General features: G+C 43.3%; 1 protein-coding gene across 5 annotated transcripts in view; it reads left to right on the top strand.

Annotated features, from left to right (window-relative positions):
• ADAMTS2 (ADAM metallopeptidase with thrombospondin type 1 motif 2) overlaps window positions 1-14667 on the top strand; it is a 266308-nt gene that overhangs the window by 145765 nt on the left and 105876 nt on the right. For all 5 annotated transcript variants that reach the window (XM_076350335.1, XM_076350339.1, XM_076350338.1 and 2 more), the window contains one exon: window positions 1355-1514. In XM_076350335.1, the coding sequence (XP_076206450.1) occupies window positions 1355-1514 (160 nt within the window). The remainder of the gene's footprint in view (window positions 1-1354; window positions 1515-14667) is intronic.

Below are 14667 nucleotides of genomic sequence, written 5' to 3'. Positions count from 1 at the left end.
GTATTTATAGCAGTAGGAATATAGTTTGCTGCTTGTAGAAGAAAAATATGCATTGTATGAGAACTTTAGTGCTGGGATATGACGAGTGTTTAGATGATACTTGTTTCAAGTGAGAATACTGGGTTCAAAGGAGCCAAACTGGTTCTCCTGGAAGCTTGAAGTACGGCTTCACCCAGCAGAGGATTTAGGCTCCCAGAAGCTCAGATAGGAAGGTGAAGTGTGTCACAGTGTCAAGATGTTCTCCTGTGCCCAGTTTCAAAGTCCAGTGACTCCAGGATCATCAGTGGGCAGAGTGGGAAAGAGTGTGATGAAGGAGCTTCTGAAGGTTGGACCTGGGGCTTCTCTCAATAATAATCTAAACAATTTCTTTCACATTAGTAATAAGACTTTCTGTTTACAGGCTGAGAGTTCATTAGTTTAAGTTCTCAAACACAGATGTGCAAACATATACAGAAAAATTGATTCAAGCCAGCCATCTCTGCAAGCCAGCTACTGGCTGCTGTGACCTTCTGCAGTAGGGCAGGACTGCAAGAGGAGACAAATGCAGGCGATCCAGGTGCCCAAGTTGTTTCACCTTTCACCTGCATGAAGATGATGAAAAGACTTTTTCTTTTTACAGTTTTCAGTCCTTATGAGGGTTTCCCCTGAACACAGTGAGAATTGCTTGGGTGATGTTCTTTTGAGGTGCTCTGCAGAAATGCAAATTTCTCTTTTTTTCATGCCAGGTATCTGGTCCAGTCTGAATAAGTTTTTATTTCTTAGAAATGCACTACTGACACCTTTTTTAAACTAGTTGTGGCTAATTCTTGAAAGAGTGTTTTGTCAGCTGAACCCTTTGTGTGAAGGGGGAAATAATCACAAAGCTTAGTTGCCTGCATGTAAGATGTAGTACTTTTCTGTCTTGCTTTTGAACGGAAAGGCTGACTCTACGTTTTTTGACTGTTGAACTGCACATCAGGACCGGCTTATGGCACTGAACTGATCCTTATTTAGCAGAGGTAGTAAACACTGGAGTGGTCTGGGCCTGACAGATAGCTAAGGTCATAGTAACTTTCATTGTAGCTGGTTTCTAATGGGGAGTGTATTTCCTAGGCAGATTCTTAGACCTGTACTTCGCTCATGTGGTTCGAGGAGAAGTCCTTTTGGTTCAGGGTTGTACCTTTTGTCCTTTCTTGTCAAGTTGGAGAAATGATGCTTCTTTTTGCTCTAATAAAGAATTCACCTGGTTTCCTCTCTGCATCCTAATTGCTCTCTAGAGAGCACTAAAGTGTGCTTAAGCATATTGTAACTGTTTACTCACGTCTCCTGTATGTGCAGTAATGCAAAATGTTTGATCTCTGCCCTGTCGCTGCAGGCTGGCATGATTCGCACAGACAAGGACGAGTTCTTCATCGAACCTCTGGAGAAGGGGGCCCAGGAGGAGGAGGAGGGAGAAGGCAGAACGCACGTGGTCTATCGCAGAGCAGCTGCCAAGAAGCAGCTTCCTACTGAGCATGTGGATACACTGTATAAAGGTAAGGCAGAGATGTTAATGCCAGCTGATGTATAAAGTGTAGCTGAAGGCCTGTAGCCAATGTGATCTGCTATCTCTGGCTTTTTTATCATTGAAAATGGAAATGTCTTCTTCTCCCTCTGTGGATGAAAAGGTAGGGAAGGAGTTGAACACTTTACCTGGGGTAAGCAAGCATTGCAGCAGCCAAAACCATCTTCAGAATGGTGGAACTGTGTATGCTTTAAAGAGTTTCGTTGGCTCTGGAGATAGCCAGCATAAAGTCGTGTGTCCCAGGGAGTCCCCGGGTCAGAGCAGAGGAAGGGGATGGTGGGTGGAGCAGCGGTGCAGAGGTGCCTGTGCACGTTGGGGACGGGTAGCAGTGCTGGCTTTGCAAAGGCCGCGTTGGAAGGCTGCAGCAAGGACACCAAGGCTGACATAGTACACGGGCTTCTCATTGACACTGTCTTCGCTGGGCTGGATTTAATCCCAACAGGGAAATAATGGTATCTTCAGATATGAACACAAACTTTCTTGATTTATTTATGTGTTTCCAAGTGTGGAATTTAATGTACTAAGTATGTGATAGACAGTGATGGAATAACAGGAGCTAAACATAAACACCTGTTCTATGTAGTATTTTCTATTTCTCTGGTAACTGCTCGGATGTTGCCCCTCTTTTTCTGAATAAATAAGGGATGCAAATCTGGTAAGTGGATGTTTTGACAGCTGATGTTAACACTGAGATTAACTGGGTCATTTGAGTGGAAACAACCAAATAGCTACATTTTTGTTCCAAATGTGTGTACCAAACTGCAGAGTTATTTGCCACTCATACCCTAGTATTATCTTATTTCAGTATAATACATTTTCAAGTATAATGCTGTGTGTTAGATTGTCCTTTGTAGAAATCTTCCCAGTGATCCCCATCCCTCTACTATGCTACCTTAATAATTTTCAAAAGACAAAGAGTATGGTACCTGTTGTAAAAATTCTACTCTACTCTTGCGTATAGTAATCCCCAGAAACCACTTGAAGGAACAGATATTCACAGAGATGAGGCAATGAAATTAGGGCCAAGTGAACAATATAAATATCTCAATGTCCAAGCTGGAACGGGGAGAAAAAAGAAAGCAATCAGTAGCATTCAACTAACTTTTTTTTTCCACTTTGGGCATCGAAATGACCCATGAATTTTGTGACTGACGCAGTGCTGTGTTGGGTTCTTCTGGTTGCCTTCGTACACGTTCTGGAGCAGAGCTGGGGGACACAGGAATCTGAGTGCCACAATCCCAGAATCATAGGATGGAAGTTGCTCTGTTAGTAGATGTTTATAAAATTATTGCAGTGTTGGAAAATATCAGCCAGTCACTGTGTTTCCTCTTAAACAAAAGAGACTTGATTTTATTCACACCTTATGGCAGTATTTTTGTTTTTGGATGGTAAATATTCCTCAGGAGTAGGAGTCTGGTACACAGAGAAGCATAAATTATAGATCAGCTCCAGTTATTGGCATGCGGTACCTGCTAGAGGAAGGCTCTGACAGCAGTATCTGAAAACACCTCTCTGAAATGCAGCACCATGCTGCATGGCTTCTCGTGGAGCTGACGGCGGGGCTGCTTGTGTGCTGCCCGCCGCGACTGGCAGCAAAGCTATGAGCGGTGTGCGATGCCACCAGACTTCTGTGCCTGTCACCTCACCTGCGCTGTGTGCTCGCCTAAGGACTGAAGTTTGTAGCCTCTAGTACAAAGGCACAAAGTAATAATAGCCATCAGCCAGCGTTGTGGGATTGGAATGTGGATTGTTGGTGAATGGAGTTACATCCAGTTGACAGCCGGTCACGAGCGGTGTTCCCCAGGGCTCAGTACTGGGGCCGGTCTTGTTTAACATCTTTATCGATGATCTGGATGAGGGGATTGAGTGCACCCTCAGTAAGTTTGCAGATGACACCAAGTTGGGCGGGAGTGTTGATCTGCTCGAGGGTAGGAAGGCTCTGCAGAGGGACCTGGACAGGCTGGATCGATGGGCCAAGGCCAACTGTATGAGATTCAACGAGGCCAAGGGCCGGGTCCTGCACTTCGGCCACAACAACCCCATGCAGTGCTACAGGCTTGGGGAAGAGTGGCTGGAAAGCTGCCTGTCGGAAAAGGACCTGGGGGTGCTGGTCGACAGCCGGCTGAACATGAGCCAGCAGTGTGCCCAGGCGGCCAAGAAGGCCAATGGCATCGTGGCCTGTATCAGCAATAGTGTGGCCAGCAGGAGCAGGGAAGTGATCGTGCCCCTGTACTCGGCCCTGGTGAGGCTGCACCTCGAATACTGTGTTCAGTTTTGGGCCCCTCACTACAAGGAGGATGTTGAGGTGTTAGAGCGTGTCCAGAGAAGGGCAACGAGGCTGGTGAGGGGTCTGGAGAACAAGTCTGATGAGGAGCGGCTGAGGGAACTGGGGTTGTTTAGCCTGGAGAAAAGGAGGCTGAGGGGAGACCTCATCGCTCTCTACAACTACCTGAAAGGAGGTTGTAGCGAGGTGGATGTTGGTCTCTTCTCCCAAGTAACAAGCGATAGGACGAGAGGAAATGGCCTCAAGTTGCGGCAGGGGAGGTTTAGATTGGATGTAAGGAAAAATGTCTTTACCGAAAGAGTGGTTAAACATTGGAACAGGCTGCCCAGGGCAGTGGTTGAGTCCCCATCCCTGGAGGTATTTAAAAGACGAGTAGATGAGGCACTTAGGGACATGGTTTAGTGGGCATGGTGGTGTTGGGTTGACGGTTGGACTCGATGATCTTAGAGGTCTTTTCCAACCTCAATGATTCTATGATTCTATGATTAAAAAGCAAAAGCGAGGCTGAACTCGTGCAGGCCAGGCTGAGACATAGCACTGACCATGTCTGGAACAGCAGGTGTCGGTGATAGGTAGGAATAGTTGTGATTTTTCATATTTCAAATTTTAAAATAAGGAAAAAAATGCTAAAAGTAGTAATCTTCCCTTCCATCCACCATCTTTTGATTTGTAAAATTGGTTAAAGATTAGTTTTTATTTTGGGAAAAAAACCACTATACTGTACAGGGTTTTTTTTCCCACGAAATTCTCTTTGCCTTTAACAAAAAAAGTGAATGGCCGCTCCAAAGCTGGTCTGTTCTCCTCTACTTTTTATTAAACCTGGCTTCCCACCTCTGATTTGCTCTAGGCAACAGGCATGGAAAGGACATGCTTTCAAAAATTGTAGTGTTATTTTCCAGTTTGTCTTTTTCCAGAATGCATCTAGTGTTGGTTAACAAACATCAAAATATTTAGTGACTGGGCATTGATAAGCATGCTGTGCTGTGTGTTTCCATAGTGCTCTAAATTAATCAATGGGCTTATTTAGGAAATACTTAGTAGGGGACTTTCAGCATGCTGTATCTATTTAAAAAAAAAGAGGTTAACCAAGAGCACTCCCCCTCTTCCACCATCACTGGAGGCAACTGCATTGTTGCCAAGTCCCATAAATTTACATGTGATGAATTGTAACACTTGGACTATTTTAAAAGGTCCAGCCTCCACGAATCTTATGAATATGTGATGATGATTTTTTTTTTTTCACTAGGTGAGTTTCTGGCTCTTTTAACTGTTGATAAAAACTGTAGTTTCTGACTGTGTAAATAAAGTAATAAGTAACACAAAGTATACAGTATTCCATAATTTTTAAGACAGCATCTTTCAAAATCCCATCATATGTTAATTTAATCCCATGATTTGGGAGGGGATTGTGAGTCATGATTTTTGAATGTTTGGGTTGGGATAGATAGATACAAATTCCTTATAAATATTCCTATCTCTGGCACTCTTTTTACAAGAAATAGGACAAGCTGTTCTCTCCCCAGTGAAACAGGAGGTGAAGGAATTGAAAGCTCTATGAACTTGGAGTTGGGTGGGTCAGTCGTCATTTCAAGGACCTGGGGCTTGTTCTGGGCAGCGGTCATGCCGGACCTCGCACGGGACAAGGGCTTTGGGATTTACTCCCACAGTTGGTGAGTCCCTTAGGATGCTGCTGTTAGGGAAATCTCCCCAGGCTCTCACTTGCAGAAGTAGGGCTGGGTCTGTGGAGCAGAAAATGCCAGCTGGGCGCAGGGGACCTCCTGCAACGCAGGGCATGGGGCTGTGCAGTGCTAGAGGGGCTCATCACGCCTTCCGTCTCCACGCAGAAGTGAAGAGCTCTTCATGCCCAACGTACTGCCTGAGCTGGTGGTCTTGTTTAGTCATTGGAGACTTTGGGAGCAAACTTGCACTAACTTTAGTTATTCTGGTAATGAATCTACATGGGGACAGAGGCTCCTAAATGCAGTTACTCTGGATGGTGGTTTGTTGGAGATCTCAGTACCCTGAGTCAACGTGCATGCCCCCGTGGCTGCCCAGGCAGAGAGCTCCAACACGGAGCTGCAGGACAGCGGGAGAGAGGCCCCTGCAGCTGATGGGCAGCTGATCTTCCCCAAAAGACAACTAGGACTAATGGAAGATCCATCGACTGATGGTGAGAGTGGATTCATGCATAAAGAAAGAAACAAAATGCATTTTCCCAACCGTGGAAGTAAATTCTAGATTGTGCTAACAGGTATGGTGATGTGGACCAGACAGCAGGGTTTTTCTAGCATTTTCCATATGCTATTATCTATCTTTTATATTATATTAAGGGAAATTGAGATTTTATTCCATCTGTTTAAAAAATATGAACAAACAAAAGAGACAACCTCCTAAGCCCTGGCGAGATCAAGGTGTGCAACTTCTTTTGTAAAGGCTCTGCTGACGTGCTGGGTTTTAAGAAGTGGAATGTGCTGGGAGAGAACAGGCATGAAACGAGCGGCAGAGCTATAGTCTGATTTCAGACCATACCAGGTTTGCTTTTGTGTTTACGTAAAACGCTATCAGAATGTTGGGAAAGTAAATACTTGTTTTGGCAGCCTGAATCATTGTGTTTTGGCTGGTGTAGGATTATCTAGTGTTTGCGAGAATCACAGAGTAAAGGGTATAATATTTCTATCTGTTTTTCCCCTCTCAAACAATACTGTTTGTTAATGTACTGGAGAAATGTAAGCATCATATTTTAGGCAAGTAATAATCTGCAGCAGAGTAGTACTGTGAAAGTCTGTGTGAGCTCACTACAAATTAGGCTAATTGTTTTGGAAAGAGAAATATTTTCATGTAGTGGTTAATGTATTGCAGGTATGGTGGGAATAAATCCTATTTTTTCTGGCAACTGCTTTTACTACTTGCATGCATATAATAATTTATCTTCCTCTAGATAAAAATAAGCAGCATGTTGAAAATATTTTAATATTTCCAGTTGAATTCCTTCTTACAAAGATGAGAAATGTTGTTTGACAGCAGTAAAACTTCCTACACAATAGAACTAGAATTAAACAGGCAAGCTAGAGGAGGTGGGTTTTTTTTCTTGAAACTGCTGGATTTTTGCTTAAATGTTCTTCAGATGTTAAGTGAAGAGATGGTAAGTATTTAGTTAATGGTTATGGTGAGGTCTGGAAAACCAGCTTGATTTTTGTCTCTGAAGACAATCTGATTATCAGGCTTGTAAGCTTTATATCACATTTCCCCAGCTAAATTACTGTGTCTGTTATGTTGATCAACTGAGAGGAAATGATTATACTAAAACTTCCTTAAGATTTGCTTGCTTTCTCAAAATTGTTGTCTAAATATGCTGCTCTGAGTTTTATTGTATGGCTTGACTGATGAGAAACAGAAACTCGACTTTAGCTGACAGTTTTACTTACTGTGCAGATGAAAGATGACCTTAGCCAAGAACAGTTTATTACTGAGGAAGACAGCAAGGTAACTCTTCAAATGTGCTTAAACCAGGCAGATTGTTGTTTCTTTAACTGCTAATTAAATCCCTTGGAATGGCCAAGCCCAATCTGACACAAGTCCCATCATGAATGTTCTTGGGCTGATGGGACGGACAGAGTCACAGTCTCTGCTGGAGAATTGTGACCCCTTCCCACAGCAATACTTGGGTTTGCTTGCAGTCAGACCTTCAGAGGGGTGGTGGCTTGGCGCTGAAAGATGTGATCATTTTGTGTGACCCCGTGATGTACTTCTTGGGGTAAAAAACATCCTTTTCTTTATGTTTTTTTAATTCTACTACTGTTTCTTTTTTTTATGTCGAGGGTGGCTAACATCTCCCCGGCCATGAACGCATACCAGTCAGGTAAAAGGACAGAAATAAGTTGCTGCTTCTACTCAATAGAGGCAACCAGCTCCTTTCTGACAGACACTCAAACCTTGTCAGAGCAGAGCTGCTCCTCAGTCCTGTTACTGGCATCTCCCGCCCCTCCATGACTCAAGAGGATGAAAGCCTTTCCTCCTCTTCACGCTGATGGGACGTTAGGGAGTGCTGGAGGGTTGGGGGCCAATTCAGCAGGAGAGAAACCTGTGTTGATACAAGCTGAAATAACCAAACACTAGAAGATGTTGGAAAAGATAAGAAAGTTAAAAATATGATAAAGTTGTAACAACTCAGTTGCCAGAGCTTTGCAGGTTTTAAAGAAGATATTTCAGAGGAAGACTCCTCCATCATAGTCCATCAAACTGTCAATGCCATTGATTTACTAATGTATTTAAATTACTTTTTAGAAACCAGTGTGCATCTGGTGTATATTTTTCTGGATTGCCTGAAACGACAGTCAGATTGGCTGGCTGGTTGCCATTCTAATTTACAGAAACTTTCCTGGTTACCTTTGCAGGGGAACAGTTCCTTCAGGAAACTGAAGTTTCTGCAAATTCAATCAATATTTCCTCTCAGCGTGTACTCCTGCTGATTAATTACTGTTCCCTTATTTTGCAGTCAGTAAGGCATTGATGACAATATTTTTTGTCTCCTTTCTACATCATCTGTGCATGATAAATACATCTGTCTTTCTCCTGTCTTGGGTTTTCTCTGAATTTCACATTGCAGATTCATGGGGCTTTTCTGGGAAGAGAAAGATTGAGAATTCAGTTGCGATTCAACTTTTGAATAAGAAGCAAGGTTATGCACTCATGAAAAAACAAGTCTCCAGAGAGTGGTATTAGGCCATCAGATGTCACCCTTCCCAGCCATAGGCACAGCTGATGAAGCAGCTCTTTGCTAGCACAGGCAAATAAGACTCTTGCAGCAATTTTAATATGAAACTTTAGGATAAATCTAAAGGTTTCTATTTTTATAACAGTGCAATAAATCATCTGGGATGATTAGGTGAATGCTAATGAACAATGCTCTTACATACGCTTTGTTGTGAAATACAAGGAATAGCCTCATTTTTCCAGAGTTGATGGAATTTTCTACCATGGACCTCCCTGGAGGGTGGCCTCAGCTGGGCCACAGAATGGTCTCAAGTAAAAAGTCAACCTGTCCCGTGCTTCTGGGACAGTCAGTTTTCTTTGCCTAGAAACAAATTTACAATGAAGATAACTGAACTTTTTTTTTTTTATACTAGTAATTTTGCTGTGTTTTTTTGGGGGGATGGGGGGAAGGGAAGCACTCATGTAACTAAAGATGCGTGGTGATGCGCATGCATATCACGATCACAGCAAAGCTGTGTGGGCTACTTTTACAGTGGGCTTTTTTGAATTTTGAGTGCTTTGGAAAGTATATTGCAGCTTCAAAACAGTTTTGCTTTTAATTAAACAACATTTCCTTTTCCCAGATGCTAAAAATCGCTTTCAGAACAGTTGAACGTGCATTAAATACTTTCTCATTATTATTTCTTCACAGTGTCAAATGCTGTAGTCGCTGCAGCACCGTTTTGTTTCACCAGTGACAGAAATCCTCTTGTAGATAAGTAAAATCGGTGGGGCGGCGCAGGGCGGTGCAAAGCGCTGTGCTGCACGGCGATGCTGCGGCTGGGACAGGGAGCAGAGAGAGGCTGGAGCGGAGAGCTGCCGCATGGGCCAGCTCCGCTACGGATTCCTGGCGCTGAGCTGTCATCTCCCTCTCCCAGGCACTCCACAAAACTGCAGTCATTCCTGTAATAAACTGTCGCTAAATGTGAAATAGAGGAACATAATAATTGTATGTTAAGCAGCTCAGTTTCAATATTTCTCCCTGCCTTTCTCATTGGGTAGTTTGAGCTCCACGTCGACTTCAAGGAAACACTTAAGGGCGTGCTTAACTTTAAGCAGGTACTTAAGTCTAATTGATTTCCATGGGATTCAGATATGTACCTTAGGCTAAATGTTTTTTATTCTGAATGGAGGTGGGTTCCTGTTTTGGTTATGAGGCAAGTTACTGGAGCAAGTTACTTCCATTCAGGTATGCATGAATTAAAGGTGAACAACTTAATTATTTGTGTTTATTTAAGTATCACTGATTTGCTTGTATCATTAGCTAAGGTAAAAATAAAATTAATTTCATTCTCAACCGATGAGTTCATTTTAGCTTCTCTACTAAATTCAAACACTACGATAAGGCTCTCCTAAGTGATTGTTGTGAACAGCTTACAGCTGGAGTTGAATATTACCAAACCTTGCTAAATATAACAAAATGATAATAAAGCTGATATTGGTCTATAAAACAACGGTTTCCAGCTCTCATACAAATACTCCTGCAAAATTTTTGTGAGAAGCTCTGATGAAAGCATGGGGAAAGTGCTCATTTTATTTTATTTTTCACATTTTTCTATCAATTAATTCAGCACTAGGGGTGTGTGAAACCAAGCTTGATTCATCACTTGTTTGTTTATGTTTACATTTAGTCAACAGTTGTTTGTTTATAGATACATTTATAGAGACAAAACATTTTACAACAGATTTCATCAAGGTTCTTTTTTATTCTTCCTTATAATATCCATTAATCTCACGATTCTTAATGAATTTAGCCTCTCAGTCTCCTGGGAGGAAAGAGAGAACAAAGTATTTGCCTTTTGGACAAGAGTAACATAAACCTTGTTTTTGCTGAAAGCTGATCCTGTTTCTTGCTGGTAATAGCCCAGTGTAAGAGCAGAGTTCATCAGAGCAGCAGTTCATAAGTCAGACCTTGCCTTCGGAGCCCGTGCGAGTGCTTGCATGTGTGAGCGTGTGCAGCCGCCCACAGGCATGTGTGGAGTTTTTGCTTATGAAAATGTATGTGCACACCCACACGGTTTTTGCAATTTCACATTTGCTGGTGAGTTTTTCTGCGAAGTGTCATCCTATTGGGGCTTGTTTATTTACAAGCTGTGTTCATGTTGTCCAACCTGCTGAGAAAGACAGAGGATGGCAATGATCCAGTGGGTTCTGATGTCTCTGCCAGGCACAAAGGGGGAGAAACTTGTTCACAGAAAGACCTTAATATTCTGTCCTGACAAACTGAAAGTGTTCTGCAACCCATATCTCCATTTAGGAAATGGATTCTGGAACTGAGAATTCAAAAATATGGGTAGCATGTAGTGTTTGCTGTTTTGTACCATGGGATTCAAACTCTGTGTTTAATAACAATACGCAAAATAGCATCTGGTATGCGTCACTAAAATAAGCTCTAGTAGAAAATGCCGATAAACATTTTCTGTTTAAAATGTTTTCTGACTAAAAGCAGCATAAATTTTGTCTGCTGTCCATGATAATGATGATAAAGTGGTTTGATCAGGCTAAAAGCCCCAGGCATCGTCAAATGAAAGCAATGGGCAAGCCCAGAGTTGCAAGGGAGATGAATATCCTTCAGACATCTAAATTTCTGTTATTTCTTGCAACAGAAGAGCCACATGCGAGGCCTTGTGAAGTGGTCCAAGGATTAAAAATCAGCTGGTTCTGACTGTTCTCAGCTGTGTGAAATCTGCTCCTTGGTGGCCGGCCGCTGAAGCAATGCTGTGTGCTGCTGATGGTATCTCAGTGCTTGCAGAAGGGGCACTGGAAGGGTCACTGCATTTATAGCAGTGCAAGACCCAGCTGGAGAATGAGAAACAAACCGCTTGGTCTTTCTCTGCACTAATTTAATTCTTGGTGGCTACTGTACACCAAGCACGTCCCTACAAGCAAATTCTGTGTTGCTCGTGAGTTCAATGCTGATTCAAGGGAGAGTATTTCAGTGCCTCAGAGCTGGTGCTGCGTAGACAGTCCTCATCAGGCACGTTCAAAGTGAAAGCCCGGGTAGCTAATACCTGAGCAAAAGGGCTGTTTTCTTTAGCTGACCGTGTGTATCGTAGGTTATGCATGATATAATGCATTTAATCACTGCATTATGCACTGTTCCCTTCAAAGGCTGTTCTTCCCACTGCCCTAAACCCATCTCCCACTATAGCCACGACTGCTTGTCCTGCCTCCCTTCCCTGTTGCAATCACAGGTCCCATGTCGCTCGGTGAGACGCAGCAGTGCTGGGGGAGTGTAGCAGTGTAGACAACTACTGCTCACCACTACTACCTGCTGGGTGAACTGGCCAGAGGGAGAGGATACAGAGCATTTCACCTGCCTTTTGTAGATAGGGTGAGAGGAGGATGCAGCTCTTTGGGCCTGATTGTCCCCGTGGTGTGTGCAGGTGCAGTGATGAGCAGGGAGGCATGTGCTTCTTTGATGCTTACGCTTTAGCAAAGCATGTGTTACGCTCCGCAGGAGGCTGGGGAGTACACCTGCAGTAACCCGGTGGTTGGTATAAATGAGGTGCCTGGTCTACAGAACCTTGGTTTATAGCTAGAGCCTGTGTTGGGTAATAACTTTCTGTAGCTGTTTTGTAACTCTTGCTTATTTATTTGTGTTCTCTGTGTTTTGAATTCCCTAAGCAATGCTTGGGGCTGCCTGGACTTTTCAGGTAGAAATAACTTTCACTTGAAAAGCAAGCAACAGCGGTGCTAACTTTCATTTCAGCTAGTGCAAGTCTCCTTTCCCCTGTGCTTTCCTGTAATTATAAAAGGCAAGAGGATCTTAGCCCAGGAAAAAAACAGTAAAATTTCTAATTTCAGTTGCTTTGAATCTGCCCTTTGGTACAGTAGTAAATTAATTTCTTCTTGAAAATTTGTGTTTTTCTATAGAGCAGAAACACTGTTTTGAAACAGTGGGATAAGTGGGATAAAGCAGCAGCAGAAGCTATGTTACTGCAAACTATGAGCGCAAACTCTGATTTTTCTAAATGATCATGTTACAAATTATTTATAATTATTTTGCAAGATATTTAATCCCAAACTGCGTATGGCACGAAGTCCCCCTTGCATGTTTGCTGGTAATAGTTTGAATTTAACTGTCTTTGCACATTTGAATATAAACCTCAGGAGTCGTATTACCTGATTTAAAATGTTCTGTCTGCGGGACTGACTTGGGCCATGATGTACTCTTAAGCCAAACAATGATTATTTTGTTAATACAGCGGTGCCTTCTTGGATTCGAACCATTTCTGTTAAAGGCCCACACGTGAACAGTAGCCACTAGCTGCTTCGGTGACTTACCGTCACATCCCAGACGTGGTGTGATGCTCTTGCCTAGTTCGAACCCTGCAACACTGCCTGCACAGACCTGCATCCTGATACTCTATTGCTGAAACTCTACTACGGTAATAACAACAAGGGCATGGTTTGGTAATTGGTTTAAACCAATCTAACACTGTGCTAATGACAGACTCGTCCCTCTCTCTCTCGCCGGCCACACAGTCGCTCTGCCAGCTGTTGCTATCTGAGCCGCGTTGCTGAAAGGGGTGCGGTCACCAGCTGGAGGCTATTGGGTGGTCCAACAATGCCAAGGCAGGCAACTGAATCATTGCATCACTTTCCTCAATGCCCGTGGAGACCCTGCTGTCTGCTGGCTGTGTCTCTCGAAAGAGACCCTCACAGAGAGTGGCACCCAGTTCCGTTGTCCACTTGTCCCATCCCCATGCAAAGGGTGAAGTCTCTTGCAGACCAAGAGGTTCCTCTTTTGCTATATGATGTTGCACGGCTCTTGGAACTGCAGTGCTTGTTCATGGGTTAAACACCGTGTACTTTATTTTTCAGCAGGTTCTTTGATTAAAAGCCTGGTATGCATCTTTGCTCTTCCTTTTATCCGTGAGTTTTTGTGCAGTCACTTACTTGTTCCAGCTCTCTGTGTGTGCTCGGACCATCTGGCACAGCTTGCCTGCCCGGCAATGTGTAGTGCTTTCAAGGGGAAAAATTATTAATCACAATCTGGATGGCAAGGGGATTAGGGATTGGTTTTATTTCAACTCCAGAGTTGACAGTTCCACAGGTAGGTAGTTCTTCAGAGAAGGTTTCTCAGCAGCCCTTTGCAGTGTTGCCTGATGGGTGTGTGAGGAAAGGCGGCCAGAAATCCCGAAGAACCAAGTGGAAGGGAGGAGTTAGGAGCAGCAGTCCTTGGTGGCTCAGCCTCCGCAGCTCCTCGCTGCTGGCCTGCTCGGAGGCTGTCATGCTGCAGGAGCCTCACGGTGCTAAGGATCGCTTTCTTTAGCACTGCTGGGCTTCAGACAGTTGTCCTTGGAACAAAATTAATTTCCCTGGGCTTTGCTCCATTTTGCAGGGTTTGGCCACTACAGACTGTCAATTTTAAAAGAGACATGGATTTTTTTTTTTGCCGGTAACCCTAATATTTTAACATTGCTTCAACAATTGTAGCTTTTTAAAAACTGGAGTGATTATTTACAGAACATTTGAGGACAGATTCTTTTATCCAAAGAATGAGTCGCACATAAGATGCTCAGTCCTAAAAGTAACCTGAAAAGAAAAGCCTAATAGTGGTTTCTATGAACTGCCACCTGTGGGAATTTTTTAAACTTATAATCTTGTCAGGTATCTGTGCACTTTGTGGCCACGTCTGTTTGCCTGTCAAGGAGATCTTTTTTCCTGTTGTACATGTGGAGGCATATTACAGTTGTTGAAGGTGCTTGCTGACTGTGAATGGCGAGAGACACTGAGAATGTTTTATGCCCAAAGCAGCTGTCTCCAAAATGCCCATCCCTGCGCCTCCCTTCAAAAACCACCTCGCATGCTTAGCAGGGAAGCCAGCAGAGAAAGTTTACCTTGGTGGTGTAGGGATTTTTATTTTTTTAAACTTTTCAAGAAATATGACCCATTGTTTTATTTTGTCTGTCTGATCTCTTTTTTTGTGAAGTATCTTCGGAATAAATTGGCAGTGTGGTTTAAGTGACGTGGGGTTTTGAATGGGTCTTTGGATGTGGGAAGTGGTGACATTTTGGAAACGTCATTCTTCCATAGGTCAGCAAACCCAGGTCACTTCATGGGAAAGCATCTGGTATGACTG

This window comes from Aptenodytes patagonicus, chromosome 12, assembly GCF_965638725.1.
Source record: "Aptenodytes patagonicus chromosome 12, bAptPat1.pri.cur, whole genome shotgun sequence".
Taxonomy (NCBI): domain Eukaryota; kingdom Metazoa; phylum Chordata; class Aves; order Sphenisciformes; family Spheniscidae; genus Aptenodytes; species Aptenodytes patagonicus.
This window is presented reverse-complemented; position numbering and strand designations above follow the sequence as displayed.